The following is a 24,671-nucleotide window of genomic DNA, read 5'->3' on the forward strand; positions in this document are numbered from 1 at the left end:
TGTTATTTAAAAACCAATGGCAATCAATTGACATAAAAATTCTTCTTAGATGAACAGCTCTATTGTGCTTTCGTGTTTTACATTCCGTTTTTGAGTTTTCTACTTAATTCTCAGTTGTTTTCAGCCCTTTGACGTATCTCTTTGATAAATGGCTCGAAAGCCTTCGGTTAAAGATGGTTTTGACGAGGAAGCGGTAGGGTTCTTGTTAGCCTTTTACAGTCATGCTGTGTGTGCAGATCTATCCCACAATCCCATGGGAGCAGATGGAACTGATCAGAGCAGAGCTCTCAGGGTCCATGTTTTATTCTGAGTCAGAGAGCCGCCCATGTCTCCAAAGGGCTTGTCTAATATACTGCAGATGCTTCAACAGGAAAAATAGCCTCTAGATGGCCCATCAAAAGAATACATTTCGTATGGATTCATTGAGAGACTCTATGCATGCAGGAAAGAGCTTTGAAAGTGAAATGAATCATGAAAAAAACAAACAAAAAAAAAACATCCTGCATCCTCTGTGTTCGCAGCATTGCTTTTTTCAGTTTCATTCAGTCAGGAAGCTCAGCCCTTGTTAATGACATTATTTCTTCATTACATGTTGTCATGCACCGCCTTTTCATTTAATTGAATTTCTTATCCTTCCTTTTGAGGACTCTAACCAGAGCCTGTAATATCTTCCTTTCAGCATGGCTACATCGAGGGACAGCCAGACAGAACGGGCTTATTTCCAGCATCGTTTGTCTCTATGCTCACCGAATGAAGCCGGCCAGGACCTGAAATCATAGCACGGTTGACTTTACTGCCAAAGCACCCTGGGAAATGAGGGGCTTGAAGTCTACCCACAGAACCACCGGTAATGAAGAATCAGCATAACAAAGCAGCGCTCACAGCGCCAGGAGAGATGGGAACGAGTAGTTCTCGTAGTTTTCAAAAATTCTCATAGTTTGTGGTTGTTCAGGTCCATTCCCCATGTACCATCCTAAAACTGCCCCAAAAGCACACACAGCAGGAACCGCATGTCATTTGTTACATTGAACTGAACTCGAATGTGAGTAATCATTTATGTCAGGCCACAGAATTGTATTGAGGAAGTGTGATGTCGAGATTGCTGAGAAATGGAGACAAAAAAAGAATGGCTTTAAAGCACAATTTTCTGTGACTGGGTAACTTGGTAACAACATAATTATTTTAGAAAAGAAAAGAATGAATGATGAAAACCGTGTGCTTGGACGAATAGCACAAAAACACATTCAGGTCATATTTCACCTACATTAAAAAGAAAAAGCTTTTTCTATATACCAAGAATATTTGACATCTTCTCAATGATTTAGCACACTTTCCCCCAAATTGTTAGTTATTTTTAATTCTATTCTAATTTTGAATTATCATTGTTGTCATTTATTATTCTCTATTATATACTGTACAGTATTTTGTTACATAAATGGCACAAAAATACTACTAGTTTCAATAATAAAATGAATGAAGGTATAAAAAGGTAAATATATATATATCCCAGAATAAAAAAAATAGTTTTAATAAAACATTAATGTTCCTAAAACGTCTTTATTCCAAAGGGAATTTTCTTTTGATTTTGGGTGAAACACCATTGTTTCTGTAACTTCAGATAAAATAATAACAGTTAAGTAAGTGGTTTATTAAAAACAGACCACAGATTAATCACAGGTTACAAAGATGTGCACACACCACACAATTTGGCCATTACAATGGGATCAAACCATCACATTCAACTGGACAGTCTGTACTAACTTCTTAAAGTGCTTTAGAGTAGAGAACTACTTGTGGCAGAAGACATTTTTTGCAAATTATGTCACACCCAGGGAACATTACATCTGCGGTCACATGTTGAGATGCACACAAAACGATAAAAAGTAATTTGGCCACAGCTTTTCTTGACTGTACTGCTCAGACTCCTCCTAGATAATTATTCCACAAGGGAGGTGGAATAAATAGTCAATTTTAATTAAACTATTGGATCAGAGGATCTTGTATATAGACCGTCATGTATTACAGTACAAGTTGAAAATGTGGTTTCAGAATTTGCTTTTTATTTGTTAAAGAACCTGAATGGAAAACTAGGGTGTTGTGAGATATTTATGTATTGTGTATTTCTTTAAAAAAAAAAAAAAAAAAAAAAAAAGCTTGTATGTTTTTCTGTATTTTTATTTATGCAAAATTATCAAATATCTTTTTATTACTGTCCTTGATTCCCTAAACTGTGACTTTTGAATTCAAATAATTTTGTATTGTTTATGCTTTGGTTTTGTTTCTAATTAGATTAAAACTGAATTTGAGTGTTTTTGTATTTTCAGATTTCTTGTGACTCTCCTTTCCATGAAAACTCTGTAAGCTTTGATATCCACTGACTGACATGAAGCAATGCCAAAGCCTAAAATACATTCAAGAACATAAAACCACAGAACAAACACGCGTGTGGTAATACTTGGCAACAAACATCGAAATTACAGCTCAAGTTTCAACCTTGTCACAATCCTTAAATTTCACAATGCAAACTAGCAAAAAAAAAAAAAAAAAAAAAAACAGAACAAAAATACAGAGATCAATTGTATTTCAGGAGTAAAAGATAATGAATCAAACATGTATGAAAGTACAGCATTTGCTATATCCAGAACTGTACATCACAATACAGGCTGTTGTATGAGTGCTAATGGGTCATTTTAAGGCCACTGAGATTTAAAATACTTTAGGGACGGCTTTGGTCTAAAGCTAAATAATGCTATTAAACACATAACGCACCCATAGGAAACTCCACACTCTCAACTACAATCTAGAATACGGTGCTTTCACAGCTCTGTGATATACATCTTCCAGCATGTGTTTTAGGTACAATTAGGTGATTTCATTGGCACTATGGTTAAATTAGAGGTTAGAAGAGTCCTTCAAATATCAATGCAGAAAATGTGTGGTGACTTGAACAATGTCAGTGAAATCTAAAATAACATTTGTGAACGTCTTAATACGCTATAATTTCCTCGAAAATGTGTTTATTGCTTATTCAATCTTTTGAAACGTTATAATCCACAAACTTAAATCTAAAATGCTTTAATCCACTGCAGGTTAAAGGTTAAAGTCAACATGAAATTCAATCATATCTTATGTACTTTAGTTCACCCAGGAATGAATGTTCTTGAATTGTCATTATTTACTCACCCTCATGTCATTCCTAACCACCAGTATGCCTTTTTTTCTTTTTCTGAAGAATAGGGTTTTCAAAACACCAACATTTTACCAGTCAAATTTTGTGGTTCTTTGTACCAATTTCAGTACTAGAGTAAAAACTTTTACATTTTTTATAAGTAATTGCCTATTATATGCCTTTTTTTTAAAACCTTTGATGCTTAGAGCGCTTGTAAAAACATGAAGGAGAGTGTTTAAAAGCAGCATCTATCAGCAGGTACAGAAAATACCCCATATGCGCTTTACATTTTGCCTCACATAGACTTCGATAACAGCCATGCAAGGCGCTATCCAGCTCGTCGGGAGCAGCAGGGGTTAGGTGTCTTGCTCATGGACACCTCGACACTTGGATTGAACCACTAACCTTTTGGTCTGTTGACAACCTACATGAGCCACTGCCGCCCCCACCGCACCTGTACTACCAGTACATTTGACAACCTACTGCAGAACACAAAAAATATATTTTGAGAAAGTGTTTTTTTTTTAAATTGGGTCTGATGTTATTTGAACCCCAACATTCTCCAAAATATCTTCTTTGGCGTTGTGAAGATGAAAGTGAAATATCCCTTCATACTATTTTAATACTGGTCTTATTTTGCACAATTTATTAATGTGCATTACTTCAATTACTTCATTACTTCGTTTTTTACAGCCTAAGGCTGACAAACGCTTAAAATTTATTTTTAAAACTGTTTCTGAACATTATAACCTCAACATTTGTTGTTTTACGGAAAACAGCTTCCAGAAGAGAGTACAATGCAAAAGCTTCTCTTGAAAGACATAGCCATTCCCATTTTTTTCTGGACAATCTGTTGTGTATTATTATTTGTAGTTGTGTTTTCTATTAACAGTTCCAATTATAAGTGCTACGATGCTGTGATCTAAAGGAAAGCTTTGCCTCTGCCAGCCTGCTATTTAACATTACAGACAGTATTAATGTAGTGGTACGTTAGCTTTTGTAAGCTCTTGCTTTTGTAAGACCGCCCCTTAAACCATAGATTTCCGACAAATATGATTAAACGGTGGGTTATATCGTATCTATAAGAAAATGACACACAAAAAAAATATACTACTCTGAAACGAAATCCGTGCTTGCTAAGTCTGTGCTTGAAATGCACAACATTGTCAGGGTCTGAATCAGGCTCGAAATGCTTCGAAAGTGACGCCATTGTTAATATTTACATCTAAATAGAGCGGGACATTTCCCAAACATGCGCTTAACGCTGCCAGTCACAACGCACTAGGCCAGCCAACCAATCGCAGCACGTTTTGGAAGAAGGGGCTTCATCGAAAATAACGCGTTCAACCAGACTGGGGAGAGAGGAGCAGTAATAATGTAAAATATGTGAAAAATTATGTTTTTTGAACAATCAAGCATGAAAACATATTCTAGTACACGCCCAAAATAAATTCAACACTTCGTAAACGGGCACAATAGGACCTCTTTAACACCCACTTTTCACAATCCAATCAATTACCAATGGTTCAAATCAAACCCGGGTTTTTTTCCCTTCATTGGATATTTTGTTAGGAAAAGTGGGTTGCAAATGCTGCTTCATGTTGACTTTAAGGCTTTAATGCCCTGAAAACTGGCTCTGCAAGTGAATGGAGCTGATGATCAACGTTCACACATTTCTTGCAGTTTAGACAGCTTTGTGGATTATACGCGAAAGAAACCCATTTAACTGTCACAAATTGCACATTTGCAGTGCAGACACCGTGTGAGGATAGTCAGCTTGAATAAAAAAAGAAGTATATAAGGTGGCTTAGACCAAGCAAATTTGCTTACTGTTCATCTTTTTCAACGTTTCAATGGCTGACTGGGGAGGAAGGCAACATCCGTCTTTTTCTTCAGGCACGTAGCGAGTAAAATGCTGTTAGAGAGTTAATTTGGTCTTAGGACTACAGCTTGATGTCTGTGGGTTTGGTTCAGTGCAGTTCACAGTGGTCAATTAACGGTAGGGTGGATCACAGATCTGCGTCTCTTTGGCTTCCTTACGGCTGCAGTGCAAGTCCTGGCCTGGCATTTACATGGCACTGAGCATTACTGAGTCAATGAAGGCCATAATTACAGACTCATGTGTACAGTTTGATTTTGCCCTCTGCACTGAGCTTATGAATGACCTCAGTCTCGAAATCCGCGTTGTGGACCCCAGTCTTTCGAAAGGCACCTGCGTATCTGTTGTTCTCCCAATAGTGGTGCCAGTTTCCTTGCTTGTCTGCCCCATATCCAAACACTGACACCTGTTGAGATTGAACATCATGATTGAAATCATCTAGTGACGCAGAAATGATTATCTTAGCTGTAAATAGAAATACAAACCTCATCACAAAGATGCAAAGCAAATATAATGGCTACTATCCCAGTGGACGGATACCTTCCATGACGCTCTGTCCAGTTGTAATGCGTGTACTTAAAGAAGGCTGGATTCACAACCATCACCTGGTCAGCACACACAGACGGTAAAGTTAGGCTTAACAGATTGATATGTTTATGGATTTACATGCTTTAGCATGATTTACACTCACCTTGTCTTTGTCAGCTTCTATGCGATTTTTCACTCTCATGTATGTCCTGTTTGGGATATACAAACAATTTAGTCATTTTAGTTCAATTAAAAGCTATGCTGCACAATTTTCAGAATATTTTGAAGTACATTTTGATCTCTCCTGTGGAAAGGGCGCTGGACAACCACTGCATGTCTTTCAATTTGAAAGGAAGAAGGACGAGATGGACACCGGGTCTCAGATCGATCGCACTCTCCGGGTACAGGAAGTGGTGGGTCGTTCGATTACCAACATCCTCTTCATAACCCACAGTTACGGCCTTATTCATTCTGTGGAACGTTCCAGTGGAAATGCATTAGTAAAAAAAAAAAAAAGACGAAAAAAATTATTGCCGACAATAATCTATCTCTTAGACACTTTTAAAGTCATGAACCAGCATTCACATTTTAATTCCTTAATGTGGTTGAAATGTGAAAAGATTTTAGAAGAAAATCTTTTGAAAATGTTCTCAATTATGTTTTGTCTTTACAATGAACATTAAGGGGGTACAAAAACATCTATTTGTGTTGTATTGATTTCATTTTCAGGTGAACTAGATTAATCAGAATTAGAAGTGGATCAAAACATTTCCTCAGTTATACATGAATTTTGAAAAATACCCGTTCTTGTCTTAGGACAGGTTTGATGAACTTTTTTGATCCTCTTCAAATGTTGACTACTGTATTTAGACTAGACACATAAAAAGCAGACAACTCACCTAATAACAGCTGAATGGGAATCTATCAAGGCTCCGTTTTTGGACTTGGACAGATTGCCTGAGTTTCCAACAACTGCACATTTCCGACACTGGTTTTGCCGTGGAATTTCGTCATTAGGTGGAGGGGAAATTATCTTAAACATCTTCTGGGTGACATCCTCAATCGCTCCATCAGATGACTGCAAAGACTGCAAAGCAATATCATTAATAAAAATTATAGAGTGGAACACAAATGTGTTTTTTTTCACAACTAATCTCTACATCTTTAACGTTAAAAAAAAAAAGATGACTTTCCCAGCAATGGTCTTTGGTGTTATTTTATATTTTCTTAACGCATGATTAAAAATGTTGCGAACGTTTCTATGCGCCATGGAAACCCAAGACACTTCAGCAAACCAATTTCAGGCTTATACGAGTGCACTCTTAGTGCCATTGCCTGCAAAGTTCTGAAAGCCTTTAATTAGGCTAAATGAAACCTTACTGAAACACATGGCTATTTGTGCCCTTTTTCCCAAGGGGGAATTACTTTTTTGTTTAAGGAAACCAGATAATGACTCTGGGATCCACAGCCATCACTTAAATGAAGTCTGGCAAACAGATAGGCTGATAGTAAGTGAACTTGAGATGGTCTGGAATGAACACACCAGCTGTTGTCTTTCCCTGACGTGTCCGTGTGCCAGAACAGGGAAATGAAAATGATATCTACAGCTATGACTTCAGAGGCATGCCTGAGAATCGCAAGAGCTATTCTGTCTCTGGCTTAGAAAGACCGACGGCTGTCTAGAGACTAACAAATGAAACAAATGCAACTTTAACTATCCCACTCTTTGCTAAAATTGGAAAACAGATCCTTTTGAGGTAAATCTACACATTTAGAGTTTTTTGCCGAAATGATCACATATTTATCTAATCATCTGGTCTCCCTTTACCCCCAACAGTTAGCTGGTGGCCACACCATTGACTCCCTCTTTATTCAGGGACTCATTATGCCATTTTAGTTTATCAAATGTCTGTGAAACTTGTTCAGTTTACTGTATGTCTCAGTTATTAAAGGGGTGGTATAATGCCCCTTTTCAGAATATGCACACTAAGTTTCTGTTGTTCCCAGAGTGTGTATGCAAAGTTTTAGCTCAAAATCGCCCACAGATCATTTTTTACAGCATGTTAAAATTGTTCATTAAAATTTTTGAGGGTCAGTAAAAACATGTCATTTTGTGTGTGTCCCTTTAAATGTTAATGAGCTGCTTTTCACGGTACAGAGGACGAAGTTTCAAGAGCTTGTGTTTGTGTGTATGTGAGTGTGTATGGATGTTAGCAGCTCCGATTACCTCACAGAGAAGCACAAAATAAAAAATTTTAGAAACTGTTCTGCCTTTTGTGTTTACTGGAGTCTAACAATGATGGAAAGACTTGTGATGAAGAAGTGACAACATACAGACATTTCTGAATGGTTAGTTGATGAATTTATGTTGCTGATGTGGAGTTAACTATCTTCAATTAGCATATTCTATCATGATAATCTATAAAATCGCTCGTGTGAATCGCTCAAAGAATGGCCTTCTCAGCTGCCATAGTTGCAACTTTTGCGTCATCAGAACAGGGTGTTCAACACACCACCGTTTTCGTTTAAAAAAAACGTTTTGGAACTTTTTGTTGGGGCTGAACGCAGCCCAGAACTAATCAAAGGTGAGTTTCACAAAAGGATTGTTAGCTAGATAGCCACAAGTTCTGTCATTATCAGCGCAGTTCAACGAGTCTGTTTTCTGAAACCATCGTATCAACAGCATCGCAAAGTTGTGTGGTTAAAACAACTGATCTCGACCTGTGGTTACCTGTGGTTTGCTTGACATGTGGACTTAAATCCTTATCTTGAGCAAAATAACCAAGCTGGCATTCAGTACAATCATATCTTTCATTTAGAATATATACAAATTTCATTTACGTTTTTTAGTTTGTCAATAGATTTAAAGCACCATTTTTGAAGAGTGCGCATGTGCGAAACTGTTCTAGCAGGAAAGAAAAAAGGGCCTTTGATTGAATCTAGAAATAAAGCAAAATAACCGATAAAAATGAGAATTAGTACTCAAGATGCCATGTCTGCAATTTATAGCAAAAAATCTGGCATTAATTCGATCTCAAAAGGATTCATTAAAAGAAGTTATTACTCTAACTGTGAGACATCATTAGCCAACATGGTTGAACGAAAAAGTCATGAAAAAGTCTAAACTTTTTAGTTGATTTCTTAAACAATGCATCGTTCTATTGAAGTTAAGCATAAGTATGGGAAACGCACCCCAGTGGAAAATATGTGGAAAAATAATGTGTTTTTAACATAAGGTGTACTTTTGTAGTAGACACCCGTAAAGAAAATCAAGACTTTATAAAAGAGCATATGACCATCCAAATCAAAATAATTTGCTTCTTACCAGCCACCACTTCAGAGAGGGCAGATCTATGTCATCTTGTCTGCCGGTGAGGTAAGGTTTCTGTTTATGATCATAGTGTTGGTCAAACCACTTTGACACACCCATGTCTGCAATACAGGATGTACAGCTACAGGAATGACCTCCTCTTGGCTCAGTGATAGGGTGTAACTGTGTCTGGTTCATGGCTGGTTTCCCAACATTGTGGTGAGAGGGTAAAACTGTGACTGGCACAATTCCGGCCTTCTGAATGGTGTGAGCAGCTATCATTAAAAACAAAATAGCACCAAGCAGAGCACCTAAATACAGTTTTCTTCTCGAAATCATGGCTAAGACAAACTAAACCTTGGGGTCGATTTTCCAGAGGAAAAGATTCAAAGGTACCACCACTGTAACATGCATTCACTTCTGGCTTGGCTTGTTCCTGCCAAATGGATTGTGGCTTTTATGGTGTATGATGAGTTGCTTTACAAAAAAAAAGGCATCTGAGGTGGAAAATGACAGGATCATCCATTATGGCCATGTTCTATCTCTCCATCCTGTCATGAGTTTTTAAAACCAAAGCACAAGGCCTCATGGTGAAACGCGCTAAAAGGAGTCAAACTGCTCCTTAATGTTCAACACAGTGCAGGAAATGAGTCGGAGATGAGGCAGCTTCACTTCCTGTCTGTACAGCTGTAGGCGCCTCTGCTCATGTTTCATTCCACTGCGAAAACCCACCGCTGCCAAAGCTTCTGAAAAACACACAAGAACATCAACATTTTGAGACATTATGTCACGACATGATTCATGGATGAAATTCAGTGAATTGGAAGATTTACTTTACAACGTGGTCTGAATGGTTCCTTCACAAATCAGATTATGTTAATAAACATGCCGAACTGCTGAGTTTTGCAAGAATTGCAGTGACTAACAACTTAAAGTTTAGGCTCTTCCTCACATAAAACCACCAGAAGACTTCAAATATAGCACAGAAGACATACTTTTAAGTTTTTCTGGATCATTTTTTAAGCTACAGTAAACATTTATTGTAATTGCATTTCAATTCTTAAAAAAAAAATAATAATAATTTCGCCACTGTTTTGTTTCCCTTCAAAATCATGTTTTTATGTTCAATCGTGACGAACTGACCAATAAGGAAGAAAGGAAGGACCGTTGTTTGTCTATTTACTCCTCAAAAACACATTGGAAAGCACTCCAAAATAGAACGAGGAAGTTGAAGAAAGGTCACAACTGTTGCCCTCCTGTGACTGCAAAAATGTGGCTGAACCTCCCTCAAACTCTTCACCACATCCACGCTGAACAACTACATAAATAAAGCACCGCTGACTGCGTAGGACCAATCACATCAATGCAGCAAATCCATCTTTAGATTGATGAGGGTCAAACAGCTACTCCCACAATTCCCAGTCTAAAGCCCTGGACTTGATGCATGGTACTTAAATAGCCTACTTGAAGTCCTTAACAAACATCTTTGGAACAGTTGCTTTCCTTTAAAAAAAAAAAAAAAAGAAAAAAAAAAAGAAGCTATCCCAGAAACGACAGCCAATGTGACTGCAGAGCAAAGCTGAAATTTGATCCTATGCGAAACAGGAAGTCCAGGACTTTCCTCATCTGTTAGGGATCTGTGTCCGGCGGAGCAGGGAGACGCTGGTAATGGAGTGGGGGATGTGAGATCAGCTGACGTTCAGCTGATTCAGAAGAACCGTCTCTCTCTGCCAGACAGCTGTCTCACTACAGTACAGACCAAACAGAATTACATCTCTGGCCAGAGCAGCCAAATCCACCAAGTCAGCAAAGGGAGTCCCACCCCCACCGTTCATTACTCAAAGTGAATTAATCTCAAAAACAACGCAAGAGAGCTTTAAGTAGCCAATCCAGGGCTGATGAATCCAGAATGTTCTCATTCGCTTAAGCCGAGAAACAAGCAGTTCATTCAGAACACTAATCAAGACTACAAAATTACAACAACACTAAAAAAGACATATTAGTTTCCATACAAGTGGATTCAGATGTATTAAGCCACAGTAATATTTGCTCTGGGTATGGTACATGGGCAGCCAGTGTTGTGTGAAGTTTTTTTTTTTTTTTTTTTAAAGATAACAAGGTTTCTCATGTTACCCAAGTTACCATGGCTCATAACAGCTGCCTAATCTGGCTTTGAATGGTCAAAGAACAGACAAAATACAACTACGAAAAGCTAGTTAAAAGACTACTTATTCTGCTGCATCAAAGGAAACACCCTTATTGCACTAATTCATTTGCATACCAATATGTTAAACACCAGAGCCAATGGGATTCTCACATTACTGAAACAAGAGGCTCCTCAATGTCTGCCAAACTATTCAGATTTGATTGCTCATTGAAATGTGCCCTTTACTCAGCAAAAGGGACCCCCTTTTCACAGGACTCCTGTCCAAACTTTCTGTGTGAGCCTTGAGGTACGCTCTGGGTTTGGAAGAGAACCATACACACCAAGCAAATGTTATATGGTAGTTAATAAATGCTAACAATGCATTGCGGTCTTTGTTAATGAGTCTAATGAGAATTGAGAACATTAAAGTATTTTAATTAATGGTCTTTACCCCAACACAAGCTGCTTTTAATGCAAAAGGCATAGCAATTCATAATATAATATAATGTAATATAATATAATATAATATAATATTTTTTTTCTTTTTAATGCAAAAATATGAAAACTTTCTGCTATGGTTTATGTACAGTTATCTTATGTATTAATATGTAATGTATATTAAATTGTATATTAATTTTTACAAATATATACTAATAATAATTTTCACAATAAACGATGTGTCACTTTCGTGTCAACGTTGGTTACAGCCAACCTAACAACAACAACAACAACTGCAAAAGTCAACACTGGAAGCAATTACAGCCACTCTGATTTACACAAACTCTTTGAATAAACATGTTGTTCTGTGTTACCAAACAGAGTCTGAAATTTTCCATTTTTGTTTCCCATTCACAGACGAACACCAAGTTATGCAAAAATGAGCAATTACGAAACAGGAATAAAAACTGCAGAGATGCTGATAAAACCCTGCTCTAGTAGATTTGCCTTGGATGCCAACCAGAGCTTTTTAACTTGCAGAGGCGTAAGAGGCTTGTTTTGCTCAGGGCATGATAAAGAGTCAGGCCATGTTAACACTACAGTGAGAGTTTCAAGTGAGAAGTGAAGTGGCCTGCTGAGGGAAGGGTTTGTTTTGGGGTTTCACATTACCTGTTCTCTGCTTACTGTTGTGAAGATGTGTGTGGTGTGGTTTCCTCCACATGAGAAAAAATAAAAAATAAAAATCCCCCACCACCCCCACTAAATCACTCCAAGCATAGCTCACTTATCGGCCTCTCTGATAGCCACCCTCAATTCCTTTCCCATTAGTCAACTCACATGGCTTACCCCTAAAACTAAGCTTAAGAAACAGGAACAGCTACATGTGTACATTTGACTAGAAAAACTGTAAATGTAAAATGTAAAAGAAAACAAAATGTAAAAATACTACAATAAAAACTTATTAGATGTCAGTACTCTTATCTTTGCTGTATACAGTAAATTTACTATACTTTAATTGACAATACATGTACACTTTCACATTAAATACTGTAAAATTAAGTTATGGTTAAAGGTTTACTTTTGGCCCTATTGCTCAAAACATTCATCACTAGGCTTAAAGGGATAGTTCACCCCCCAAAAAATGTGTTCTGTCATCTGTCATTTTCTCACCATTTTCTCATCGGTTTCTTTCCTCTGTTGAACACAAAAGAAGGAATTTTAAAAATTGTTGGTAACCAGACAGTTGATCGTAGCCATAGACTTCCATAGAAGGAAAAAAAAAACACAGTGGAAGTCAATTGCTACAATTAACTATCTGGTTACCAACATTCTTCAAAATATCTTCTTTTGTGTTCAACAGAAAACAAACTCAGAAATAAACTCATACAGGTCTGAGTGGTAAATGATGACAGATGTTTTCACGTTTGGGTGAACTATCCCTTTAAAGGTTGTTGTTAGAGTATAAATAATATCTGTAAAATTATAAAGCTCAAAGTTCAATGCCAAGCGAGATATTTTATTTAACAGAAGTAGCCTCAAAAAATTGAACTAGGGAGGTTGTGCACTTTACATAATATATTTATATATAGTTTACTTATAATAATTGTGTTTTTTGACTTTAAATGTTTTTTTTTCTATTCTCTGCTTAAATCTACGAACAACTTAAGTTTACTTAATCTGTTTGTGTTGGATTACATGATTGATTTGTGTTGCCTTAACTGAAACTGGTCAGTGCTTTTAGTTCCCAGCATGCTTTGCATATGGTTGAATTAAGAGAGAATAAATGTTAAAATTAAGTGTTATTTTATGTCTTTTTTTGAGAAATTTAGAAAAGGGGAAGACTTGATAGTGTGCAATAGTGTTTAATGTTAAATTACATTGGAATTATTAAACCATTTAAATTACACTGATTTCATTATTTTCAATTTCTTTGAATAAAGGAGCATGTAAATCTTAGCATTCAAGATGCTAATATGTGCTTCTGCTAGCAAATAACTAGCTAAAGTCTATCAATTTAATTATATGTCACTTAGTCCAATGATATATAAATGGATGAATGAATATCATAAATGCCTTTGAATCCTGTCAGGAAGCCTTTACAAATTTGTTGAGACTACTTAAATTGGGTAATTTAAAATGACATAATTCTATTATGTTGAAGTTATGAACAAATTATGTGTGTTTAACGTAAATTAGTTAAGTGGAACCTGTTGACAAATTAAAATTAATTAAACTAACATTTAATTTTTTTTTAGTATCGAACAGCCCGTTTGGACTACATCCCTCTACTTCCTTCTTTAATGACGTCAGTAGAACAGTTTTTTGACTAATGTCCGCCCACAGGGATGCTTCCTCAACTCCTCAACTTGTGCACTTCTTATGAATTTTTGTGTTTACTCAGCTCTTACGGTGATTTTCTGAAGTAAAACTGACGCTTCATCTTTTAAACTTTATTAAACTCAGTATTTGTTTGATCATCATTCGGACCTGGTCCGAAACAGCAGACTTGCTAGGCTATTAATAAATAATGGATTCATACAAGCAGATGACAAATATGTTATAATAACTGTAATTAAACTACTAAACTACACATGTTCTATCTCTATACAGCACTCTGACTCTGTAGGCATTATTGTCCGACTCGAAATGAACACCGTTACTGAGAGTTTCTGATATTATCATCATTCCGTGAGATGAAATTGTCCTGCGAGAGTGAGCTCGAGCTCATGAAGCTCCGCCCCCTGTGCCGGCAGCAGCAGCTTATTTGCATTTACAGGGAACAGACTAAAATAGCTTGTTTTTCTGAGCCCCAAAAAATGACAATTTAAACATGCTGTAAAACATGATCGGTTGGGTATTTTGAGCTGAAACTTCACATACACATTCTGGGGACAACAGAGATTTATTTTACATCTTGTGAAAAGGGGCATAATACAGGACCTTTAAGAGATATAACCAGTTTAGATGGAAATAATCTAAAAGACGTTACTTTAACTATGCCCATTAATAGACACGGTTCTTCCTTAAAAATAAAATCAAGCATAGATAAACAACCATAACGAAATTACCCTTCACAATAGATAATGTTTAATAGGCCTAATGGACTCCGTTAGAGAGCAAGATATGGCAATTTATCTGTTCAATAAGAACCTTATATTGAGTACTAAGCGCCATCTTCATGGCGCTTTAACATTACAAATCCCTCAGTTCTTGCAATTTCCAAAAAAGCCTAGCCAATGTTGATTCCAGTTTTATTACGAGCTCCGTCATGTTCTCTTTTTGCCAGCAGACTCTAATCTCTTCACAGTTTTTTAAAAACGGGTGATTCCCTGGAGGTTCGATATTTAGGTGCTCCATGTCAACCTTTCTCGTGACAACTAACCTACGCCACTCACTCACACACCATACACGCGTCAAAATAGCCAGAGCAAAAATGTCTCTATTTAAGACTACGAAAAGACACGCATAGGTTAGTGACGTACATATAGGCTATGTATGCAAATTCCTGCAAAAACCATCCCAACCATCTAAAATATAAACACTCATAATTGGCTTTTAGAAGGAGGGTTGATGTATTGATTTACATTTTTGTTAAAAAGTTATTATTTAATTTAAAAAATGTTATTTACTTTAAGTTAATTCAATGAAAATGGACATTCCCAGAATTCCCTGCAAGAACCATCAGTTGTAAAATGTAAACAATGTTTGAATATTTTATGTAGGCTACATTGGAACATTGTTTTATGTTGCACAATATAATTTAATGACACAGTTAAGAACTCTAAAATATTCGGTCACCAACATGTTTAGTAGGCCTACACAATTACTGTATTCTTACAATAATGTACAGTTTGTTTTACTGTAAACATTTACAGTAGCCCATACCCACACTGCTGTGCCGCAGGTTAATAATTTCACATTAAATTAGATTAGTAAACATATCTGGTAAAGAATAAAACCACGTAGTTTAATCTAAACAACTGGTGCATTTAGTCACTCGCGTCACTCGCGCACATTAAACGCTTGAACGCCGATTACATGAAAAAAAAAAAAAAAAAAAAACTAAGGAAGCTTACGTTCTTTTGAGATCTGGTTTAGCTACATCCAACCGAAAACGTTACAAGTAGCAATCTTATAACGGACAATTTAGGATAGCCTAAAGTTTAACAAACATGTAGGATAGGTTATCAAAGAGTCAAACCGTTCGAACTGTTTCCACTTTAAGTTCAGCTCAAGTTTAATCTTCGAGGTGAAAACTCGTGCATTCGTGTTCAACTCGAAATCAATATTGTAACGGTAACCTGTTGTTTAGTAGTAAAATGGTTGGTTAAAAAATAAGTAGATCGAAGAAAAAGAACAAGTTTTGAGAAGGCAGTTCTGTTTAACTCCGTTAACTCTGAGACCGCTTTCTCTCATCATAATCTATCACGTAGCCTATATTTAAATCGGGCTTGATAAAGTTTAAACAGGTTTTAGCTTAATGTCACATGCTGTCGTCTAGAAAGCGGCATAAGTTTAGGCTACTTACCCCTTGTTCTCAGCTCGAATGTGGGGAAACTACTCGCAGAACTACGTCTTGCTTGGACTGAGGAGAAATGATGTCAAGCTCTACGTCCTGCCTGCTGCCTGCTGTCTGTCTATGTGTGTGTGTGTGTGTGTGTGTGTGTGTGTGTGTGGACCTGGTAAACGTTGTGGGGGGGACCAATACTCAAATCAATAATAGGCTATGTATCAATACTCAAAACTATGATCAGCAATGCATCGATGGGACCTTTATAAGTATAGCAGCCAAGCGACCAAAACGACACAAAGGTTAGTATTCTACATGAAATTTTAGGCTATACTCTTTGTTAAAAGATTCCTAATTATTTCAATTATTTCATGATTTCTAGTATTTGTACAGACTTTACATTTGATTTAAATGTTGTAATTAGAAATGCATTTAATTTTACTTGAAGTTACGTGAAGGTGACAGCATTAATTAAAGTTTCTTAATGGGATAGTTCACCCCAAAAAGTAAAATTGTGTCATTACTATACTTACTCACCCTCAAGTTGTTCCAAAACTTGAATGAGTCTTTTGTAAAAACTGGTTTTTACACCAGTTTGGTAACCAGTTGACGGCACCCATTGACTTCCATTTTATTTTATTTTTTCTTGTATGAAAGTCAATTGCTACCATCAACTGTATTCTTTAATATATATATATATATATATATATATACATATATATATATATTGTGTTCAACAACAGAAACTCATACAGTTTTTATATATATATTGTGTTCAACAACAGAAACTCATACAGTTTTTATAAACACAGCCTACTGTCCCAAAGCCCTGATGAACCAAGTTTGTTATAAAAATGTATTACTTGCTACAATTAATTAGTTTAAGTTTGTTGTTAAATCCACTATTTTATATAGAATTAGTCTATAGTCTAAAATGCAATTACATCAGAAGAAAATGAAAAAATAAGTGTAATCATTTTCTCTACCTTTTCAAGGAAAAGTTTCACTTTTAAAATTAAGTTAAATGAAATAATGCATTAATAAATGAATACTTAGTTTTGCATTACACCCAACACGGATTGGATTTGGATGGAATCCCGTCAGAAATATCAAATTCAGCCCCAGACGCCAGATCTTGTCAAAGGATATTTATTTTGTCTAGTCTGCAAACCAGCATAACCTGTCGACAGAAAGTCTTGTCTGGTACCTCAATACTCTATTAAGAGCCTTCTATCACCCTGAGAGTTTGACTGAGAAAGCCAAAGAAAAGAGCAGAAGCAGGAGACGAAGTGATGATAATAAAAATATGTTTATAACATCATTTGTGTGTCTCAATGCTCAGACTTCATCTGGCCATGTATAGTTCCAACAAGTGTTATTATACCAAGAGCAAAACAATGGAAAATTACTGCGTCACAACATCGTCCTGTGAAGTTAAAAACCTTGAAATGACGTTTTCTTATTGTCTCCTAAGATAAACATCCCTTTAAACCACGCAATCAGAAGATTTAAACAACAATAGAAAATAAATGATATGTAATATAATAACTTGAATTACATAAATGCATAGCAATCAATAAGTGATAAATGATGTAAATCTAATAATAATAACACTATGAATAAAATGAAGGAAAGAAAATGTGAAAAAAATAACTGGTGCTTTGAAAAAAAAAAAAAACACACACCTACACACCGTAGGTGTCAGTATGAAGCCCTCTTATTCATGGGATTAATAAAAGCCAGATAGACGTGTGCAAATTGTACGTAGATTTAATATAATATCCATTTAAACCTATAGACCATTTCACAAGATGTAAACAACACTGGTCCAGAAGCACTTCCTGTTTCAGTTTTTTAACACTACATAAAAGCTGGGATAAAATACAACCAACAGAACATTTAAAACTGAATCAAAAAGTTAAACAAACATCTTTAAGATGTTTTCTTTACATGTGAAATAAAGAAAACAGTTACAAACTGAAACAGGAAGTGCTTCTGGACCAGTGTTGTTTACATCTTGTGAAATGGTCTATAGCCAATGCAATGCTCAAAACAATGTGTGAGGCCTTATATTTATTTCTAATGTTATGCTCAAGAAATAAAGTACATTTCCTCCACACATTGATCCACATTGTGATGTAGGCAGGGCTTGTGCAAATGGAGCTACGGGAAATGTTGAGATGTAAATCAAATATGAGGGAAAAACATAAAAATTTTATAATGCTTATCTGCACATTTGGCATCCATCCTGTGTCTGGTTTGTGTGGTTCTCTAGCAGTTCTTGACAGGCCACTGAGGCTGTTCAGACTCAAAATAAATTAGTTTGACATTAATTGACATTAATAGCCATTGTTTGTGTCACAATCATTTAAAATAAAAGAACAGAGAGAGAAGGTAAATGTCATCCCTTATGAGGGCAAGTGGAAAGAAGCACTTTATTGCACAAATGGAAAGGTTAAAACAGTGATAAGAATGGAAGGGATCCATTTTGTCAATCTCTGAGACAGCAGTGACTAAATTTTGCAGAAGACTGCAGGACAGACCTAAGATAAGAGTAAAAGCAACAGTTCATGTGCCCATCAGATAAAGTAATTTACAATGCCCGTATTTGTATATATGAAGAGTTCAGATGCAAAAGCCTCTAAATGCCATTTGAAATTTTCTTCTTTAATGATGATTTTTATCAAACTTGTATATTTAAGTTCAGTTATTTCACTTAAATAACAATTAATAGGTAATTATCATTGCCATTTAAGTGAAATCACTGAACTTAAATATAAGCTTGATAAAAATTATCATTCTAGAAGAAAATTTCAAATGGCACTTAGAGGCTTTTGCATCTGAACTCTTCATATATATAAAAACAACAACTAAAAAAAGTTGCTAGATTATGTTTGCATGTGATTTCATTAAACCCAATTCGATCTTTTCTTGTAAATCTTTAGCACATACCTCAATAGGAAAATAAGATTTTTTATTTTATTTTATTTTTTTTAAATCTTATGAACTTTAGAGTGATGAATGAATGACCGTCTTATGATGTTGATGTCTTGGCACGGAGTAATTCACAATATGGTTTGAATTAAAACTAGCATGTTTGTGTCCATACAAATATGTAAGCATGTATTGTTATTTTCTGTTCATGTGGGACTTTTAATAAGTACGTCACATAGTTGTTTAACAGACTTCTAACTTTGGCCCTGAATTCAATGTAAACACCCAGGACACACTGAAATTTGGACATTTGGCAAACAAACAGCATTTCTGTTGAATTTTTAGTTAATGTCATTCTGATCTTGTTTATTTTGTTGTTAAATATAGACGTTCAAGAACATTGCAGACGTTGCTGAAAAGTTAATTTGCCACATTATTTCTTTATTTTACTCTAAATAAAGGAAAATAAACAGGAAGCCAAATGAAATTTTATCTAAATTAAATTAAGGTAAAGATGCTTTATAGAAAAATGGAAACCTGAATGGATAGACAGATATAGTGTCCACAATCAGCAGTGGAAAATTGGGAACAACTGTTACTGTGTTCTGCTCAAACGTGTTTTATCAAGATTTGCAATGTTGATAACTGTGGAAACGCATCATCACGGTCTGTGAAAAGGGTCCTTTGCATCTGTGATTCAACTCTAGCCACGGTTTTGTACGTACTTAGTTTGTATAGCATAATGTCATTGTCTTCTTCAGTAATGTCAGTTACACAAGATATTGATATCCCACAAGAAATGTGAAAAGGGTCCAGAGTTGAATCATAGTTATAGTTATAGTGTTTACACAGCTATTCAATCTTAACAAACAGGGGCAGACAGCACAGAGTTGCTGATGCAGGACTAGATTCTGCTGTTTTCTTTAAGCTTTGGTAATGATTGCAAAAGCTGTTTGGCCATGGACCTGCAATTGAAGGACACTATGATAAGCAGCTGCGGAAATAACCAACAGATGTAAGATACAAGCAAGCCATTTTCTTTTTAACTCATCCAAACATGTTATGTTACTTATTGCCCAAGTTAGAGGGGAATTTGTATGTGCATGCCCTGAAACACGTAGAAACAATAGCGTATATCCATTATCAAATGTAAACATGAAAAAGCTAAAATGGAAATATCATGCATCCTGTTAGTGCAGCTTCAGGTGAGGTCTTAAATGTTATATATAGCCAGTAAGGAATCCACTTTTTTTATTAGTCAAGAAGTTGACATGAAACAGAGAATCATTAGTGACGCTTTCACGTTGTAAAATGTAGATATCTGGGAGCAGAGCCATACTCCCTCAGGAGAAAAACACTTTATAAAAGCGAGCTTTGTGTGCACTTTCAGTTTTGAACACCTCCTGGTCCTCTTCATTATCTCCTTGTCAGGTAGTAAATACTTTTACTTCACATTGTGAGACATTTAACTCTTAGATTCCCTCTAAAATAATGTTAAGAAGTTGATATGAGTTTTCTGCAGACACACATTGTCTGATTTTTAGCAAACAAAGGCCAAACTACAACTCTATTATGACAAATCCAACGTGAACATTTTCAAACTGTGTATGAATCCCTGTCTCTTACTCATGTAACTGGACACCAGCCATTGCCCAATAGGGGTTGTCTCGTCTTGTCTCTGACTACTGACGGGTGAGGAAATATGATCCAGTCACTATAACACAGCAAAGTATAGTTCAAACCCTTTAAAACACAACACAGTTTTTCCTCTTTTCTTCTTTCCATGATATAACGTATTGGCTCCAGAGGTGGACAAAGTACATAACTTCCTTACTTGAGTGACAGTACAGATACTACTGGTCAAATAATACTCTGTTTACAAGTAGTAAAGACTGGTTTTTACTTAAGTAAAAGTACAGGAGCAGGCTACTTGTTTTTAAAAGTATTTATATCAAAAGTAAAAAGTAAATGTCAATGCATTGTTTTATTGTTGTATGTAGTACCTTTTGCCTCTGAATCTTTCTGCACCTACCCTCATATCAATATCAATATCAAATTTACTTCTAGAACACAGTTCCAGTAGTGGGATTGAATGTGACATTGAATAAATGCACTCAATAACGTGCACAATGGCTGTTCCCTCAAACAGTGACCTATTTAAATTTTTTGGCTTTTAGTGTGCATATGTTCCTTACTGTTATCTATAAGCTAGTGTGCTCCAAAACAATGATAAAATTTGTATTTAAGACCGAACCCAATGTTGAAAATGAAAAACAGGTTGACATCAGAATCTAACACTTTATTGAAAATTAAAATCTGGTTGATGTCAGAAACCAACATCAGTCTGGTTCTACTATCTATAGGACCTTTGCAGAATTGTTGTCGAGTAAAAAGTATGATATTTGTCTTTCAAATGTTGTGAAGTTAAAGTAAAAAGTTTTCAGAAAACATCTAGATCTACTTTGTTACTGTCCACCTCTGCTTGGCTCTTCTAATAGATAAGTGAATGAATAAATTAGCACATTTTAATTTGTAACACTCTAGGCTACTATTAAATTTAACAGCTCTTTATGATGGTTTTCACAGCTGCTTATTTTCTCACATGGCCCTGTTTTGCTTTCCGGTTGTGTGTGTGAAATACAACTATGAAGCATGTGCAGTTTCTAGCTCTTTTTTTGATGGTTGTAGAACACACTCACAATGAGGTTTTGTAAACCACCATGAGGAAAAAAAAATGGTCACAAACTGTTAGATTACCTAATTCAGTTTTAATAAATAGATAGTACAAATAAAACCAAAGTTGATTGTATAATCAGATCAAGTGAAAATACTGCCAACTTTGTGTTTTATTTTGTTACTCCATCACATAGTCGTTCTATGATATTTGCTTTAAATACCAAATGTGAGGCGCCATGCACCCTCTCCGTCATGCATGTAGCTGCACATATGGAACGAGTCAAAATTTCCATGTGTATGCTAAGAGTAGAGCTGACCTAGCAGCAGTTATTAAGCGGAAAACCTGAGGCAAAGTTTGGAAAGGAAGTAAATGACCTCATAAATCCAGTGCCTGTCCACAGCGCACTTATCAGACCATACCTGTACCATCTTTACAGTGGTTGATAAGCAACCTCATTTCCATTTGTTCCTATCCTCAAATCAGTCCAATTAAACATTTATTTTTTCTCATCAGTCAGTAATAGGCTATAACTTTCAGCATGCTAACTTTTTTTAAGCATGTCTAGACAAAATTGAACCACAGGGGGTTCAGTAAACATTCAAGCCAAACAAGTCTGTCATTGAACTGCTTTTTACAGACTTGTACAGTTTTAGTACAGTGGGCTAGTTTAAAAAAGTTTACTTTTATTTAGCCCACTCTGTTGTTGTTTTTTTACCCACTTATGGAAACTACAGTCCCTTTTAATATAAAATAGCAAACATATGTTCAAATTATCAAAGACTGTTGAAGTTCCTAGAAATTCAGATGAAGAAACTGCCACTGTTTTGTTTGTTTTCCAGCTAGACATTATCGTGGAAAACATTCTCTTAGCAAAGAAATAAATACATAAATAAAAAAACAGGCATGTTCAAGTTAACCTCAAAATATTTGTATAATAATAGATCTAAAAGCACTAAGTGGCCTGTTTTCCTCCAATCCAGCGGGTGGCAGTAACGTATAACCGATCGTTCACATACTACATGTTTCTACTTCCGGAGTTTGCAGCATCAATCATAGCAACGAAAACACTACTGACTTACCTTCACAATGGCAAGTATATTTTACCATTTATAGTTGATCAAATGGTACTATAATCGAAAGTTCATGTTTGTTACCTTGTCATTGTCTCGGTTAAGGTTTTTGTGGGCTAACATTGAATGCAGGGCGTTGTCATTTTACGAGATGGCCCGTATAGTAGCCAACTACTTCTCGAGTAAATAAAAAAAAAAATGGCAAAAATACGTTGTTGTTTTTTCAAGAGACTCATTTAGCGATTTCACAGTGCGACTGTTCCGAAGGATATCAAGTTATGACATAAAGCTGGTTTTAGTGTTAATTAGGCTGTTTTAATCCATAAAGCGTTTATGTTGCAGGCTGAGGTGGAAGAGACGATGAAAAGGCTCCAGAATCAGAAAGGAGTACAAGGAATCATCATTGTTAATGCAGAAGGTATCTTGAAATGTTGCAGCTGTTATGCATATTTTAGTTTGGTTGTCATCATGTGCTTCAGCAGGGAACTGTTTAAACAAAGAGATCGTTGTTGTTGTATCTGCAGTTTCCCCTATGTGCTCTCTTTTATTAGGCATCCCCATTAAAAGCACCCTTGACAACGCAAGCACAGTCCAGTATGCTGGTAATATCCACCAGTTGCTCATGAAAGCTCGGGGAATAGTAAGGGACATCGACCCTCAAAATGATCTCACCTTTCTTAGAATTCGATCAAAGAAGAATGAGATCATGATTGCCCCAGGTAATAAAAAGTGCACTTGTGCAATGCTGCTTAGTGCAGTGGTTCTCAAACAGGGGGCCTCAGCAAACCTCCATTATTATATCATAATAATTATTACCATCATAAATAATATTAGGTGTCGTCAACTACTATTTTCTTACATCTAAAAATAAGTAGAATGCACTTATTGTGTTCATTGTATTGCAAAAGACTTGCTGCTATCGAGGTGGTGTACGGGTAAGGTTAGGGACAGGTTTTGGGGTATGAGTAGGTTTAAGGGAAGAGTCAACAGTGTAATTACAGAAATGAATCACAGCTGTCATTAAATGCAGGGATTTTTAAAAAGATAAGTACAATGTAAAAAAAAACCTGTATGTACACAATACGTTCATTGTATCAAATGAATAATTTTAATGTTAGTTCATAGTTGTTAAAGACACCTAATATAAAGTGGGACCATAGTCATTATTATTATATTAAAACAATCTAACAACGATCAGGGGTGATCATTTTGTAAATAAAATATGAGGGTTGAATATGTCTTAATGTTGTATTTTTGCTGCCTGTCTGCACAAAGCCAAATATGTTTCTGGTATTTATCTGATATCGATTGATGAATATGATCAAACATTAATAATGTAATTTTCTTTATTCTGTTCTCTTTACAGACAAGGACTATTTCCTGATCGTCATTCAAAATCCTACAGAGTAGTCCTGAATTCTTCATAGTTGTATTGCCATAGTATTTTTTTCTCTAAATAACGGCCAAAAGTGTTTCATTTCATACGTTCCAGTTAAGTGAAGTTAATGTAGTAAAACAGTTACTTTAAAGGAAGATGCATCCATCTTATTATAAATATTAGGTTTGTACTGATCTTGCTTATAATTCCAATCATTTGCCTTTTTTTCTGTAATTTATTGTGCTCTCATATTCTCTCTTTTGCAAGTACTCCAGCTGTTCATCATCTATACGCATTAACATGACATGATGCCATACTGTACTTGTTTGTCTATGCTAATAAAACAACAATGCTTGACCTTTTATTTATTCGTTGGCTTTGTATTGTCATATGAAATGGAAAGCATGCTCTGCTGTTTGCCATAATTCACAACATATTTAGATTTATAGACATTTGGTTGTACATATGTAGACTGTAAAAAAAACTTAATTACACAGATTATATGGGTTTACTAAAATACAATATAGCCATAGAATGTAAATTTACATGATTAGCAACGAAACTTTGTATCTATATTGTTATTGTAGGTGTATACTTAAACTGGGTCCTGTCCCTTTAAATCCTGCTATGAC

The 24,671-nt window shown here is 35.7% G+C and overlaps 3 protein-coding genes across 6 annotated transcripts in view; 2 read left to right on the forward strand and 1 right to left on the reverse strand.

The window, feature by feature from the left end:
• The window catches only part of unm_sa1614 (un-named sa1614), a 64,841-nt gene extending 62,277 nt beyond the window's left edge, over positions 1-2,564 (forward strand). For all 3 annotated transcript variants that reach the window (XM_089125219.1, XM_039673927.2, XM_089125218.1), the window contains exon 28: positions 680-2,564. In XM_089125219.1, the coding sequence (XP_088981345.1) occupies positions 680-754 (75 nt within the window). In that variant the 3' untranslated portion in view covers positions 755-2,564. The remainder of the gene's footprint in view (positions 1-679) is intronic.
• Positions 2,131-16,130, reverse strand: st3gal8 (ST3 beta-galactoside alpha-2,3-sialyltransferase 8). The gene is made up of 7 exons (XM_039673929.2): positions 15,999-16,130; positions 8,902-9,632; positions 6,476-6,663; positions 5,868-6,047; positions 5,740-5,785; positions 5,534-5,653; positions 2,131-5,454 (listed from the first exon to the last, which is right to left on the reverse strand). The coding sequence occupies exons 2-7, from the start codon at positions 9,223-9,225 to the stop codon at positions 5,287-5,289; spliced, it is 1,026 nt and encodes a 341-aa protein (XP_039529863.1). The 5' UTR covers positions 9,226-9,632; positions 15,999-16,130; the 3' UTR covers positions 2,131-5,286.
• A 6,438-nt stretch (positions 16,131-22,568) lies between these two features.
• Positions 22,569-24,403, forward strand: dynlrb1 (dynein, light chain, roadblock-type 1). 2 transcript variants are annotated; one of them, XM_039673931.2, is made up of 4 exons: positions 22,569-22,680; positions 23,004-23,079; positions 23,213-23,380; positions 24,028-24,403. In XM_039673931.2, exons 1-4 carry the CDS (start codon positions 22,678-22,680, stop codon positions 24,069-24,071), a joined length of 291 nt encoding a protein of 96 aa, XP_039529865.1. In that variant the 5' UTR covers positions 22,569-22,677; the 3' UTR covers positions 24,072-24,403. The 2 variants fall into 2 exon arrangements, with proteins under 2 accessions (XP_039529865.1, XP_088981346.1); XM_089125220.1 differs by lacking the exon at positions 22,569-22,680 and having other exon boundaries at positions 22,995-23,079.
• The last annotated feature ends 268 nt before the right edge of the window (positions 24,404-24,671 follow it).

The sequence above is a fragment of the Pimephales promelas genome, chromosome 21 (genome assembly GCF_988280905.1).
Source record: "Pimephales promelas chromosome 21, fPimPro1.hap1.1, whole genome shotgun sequence".
Taxonomy (NCBI): domain Eukaryota; kingdom Metazoa; phylum Chordata; class Actinopteri; order Cypriniformes; family Leuciscidae; genus Pimephales; species Pimephales promelas.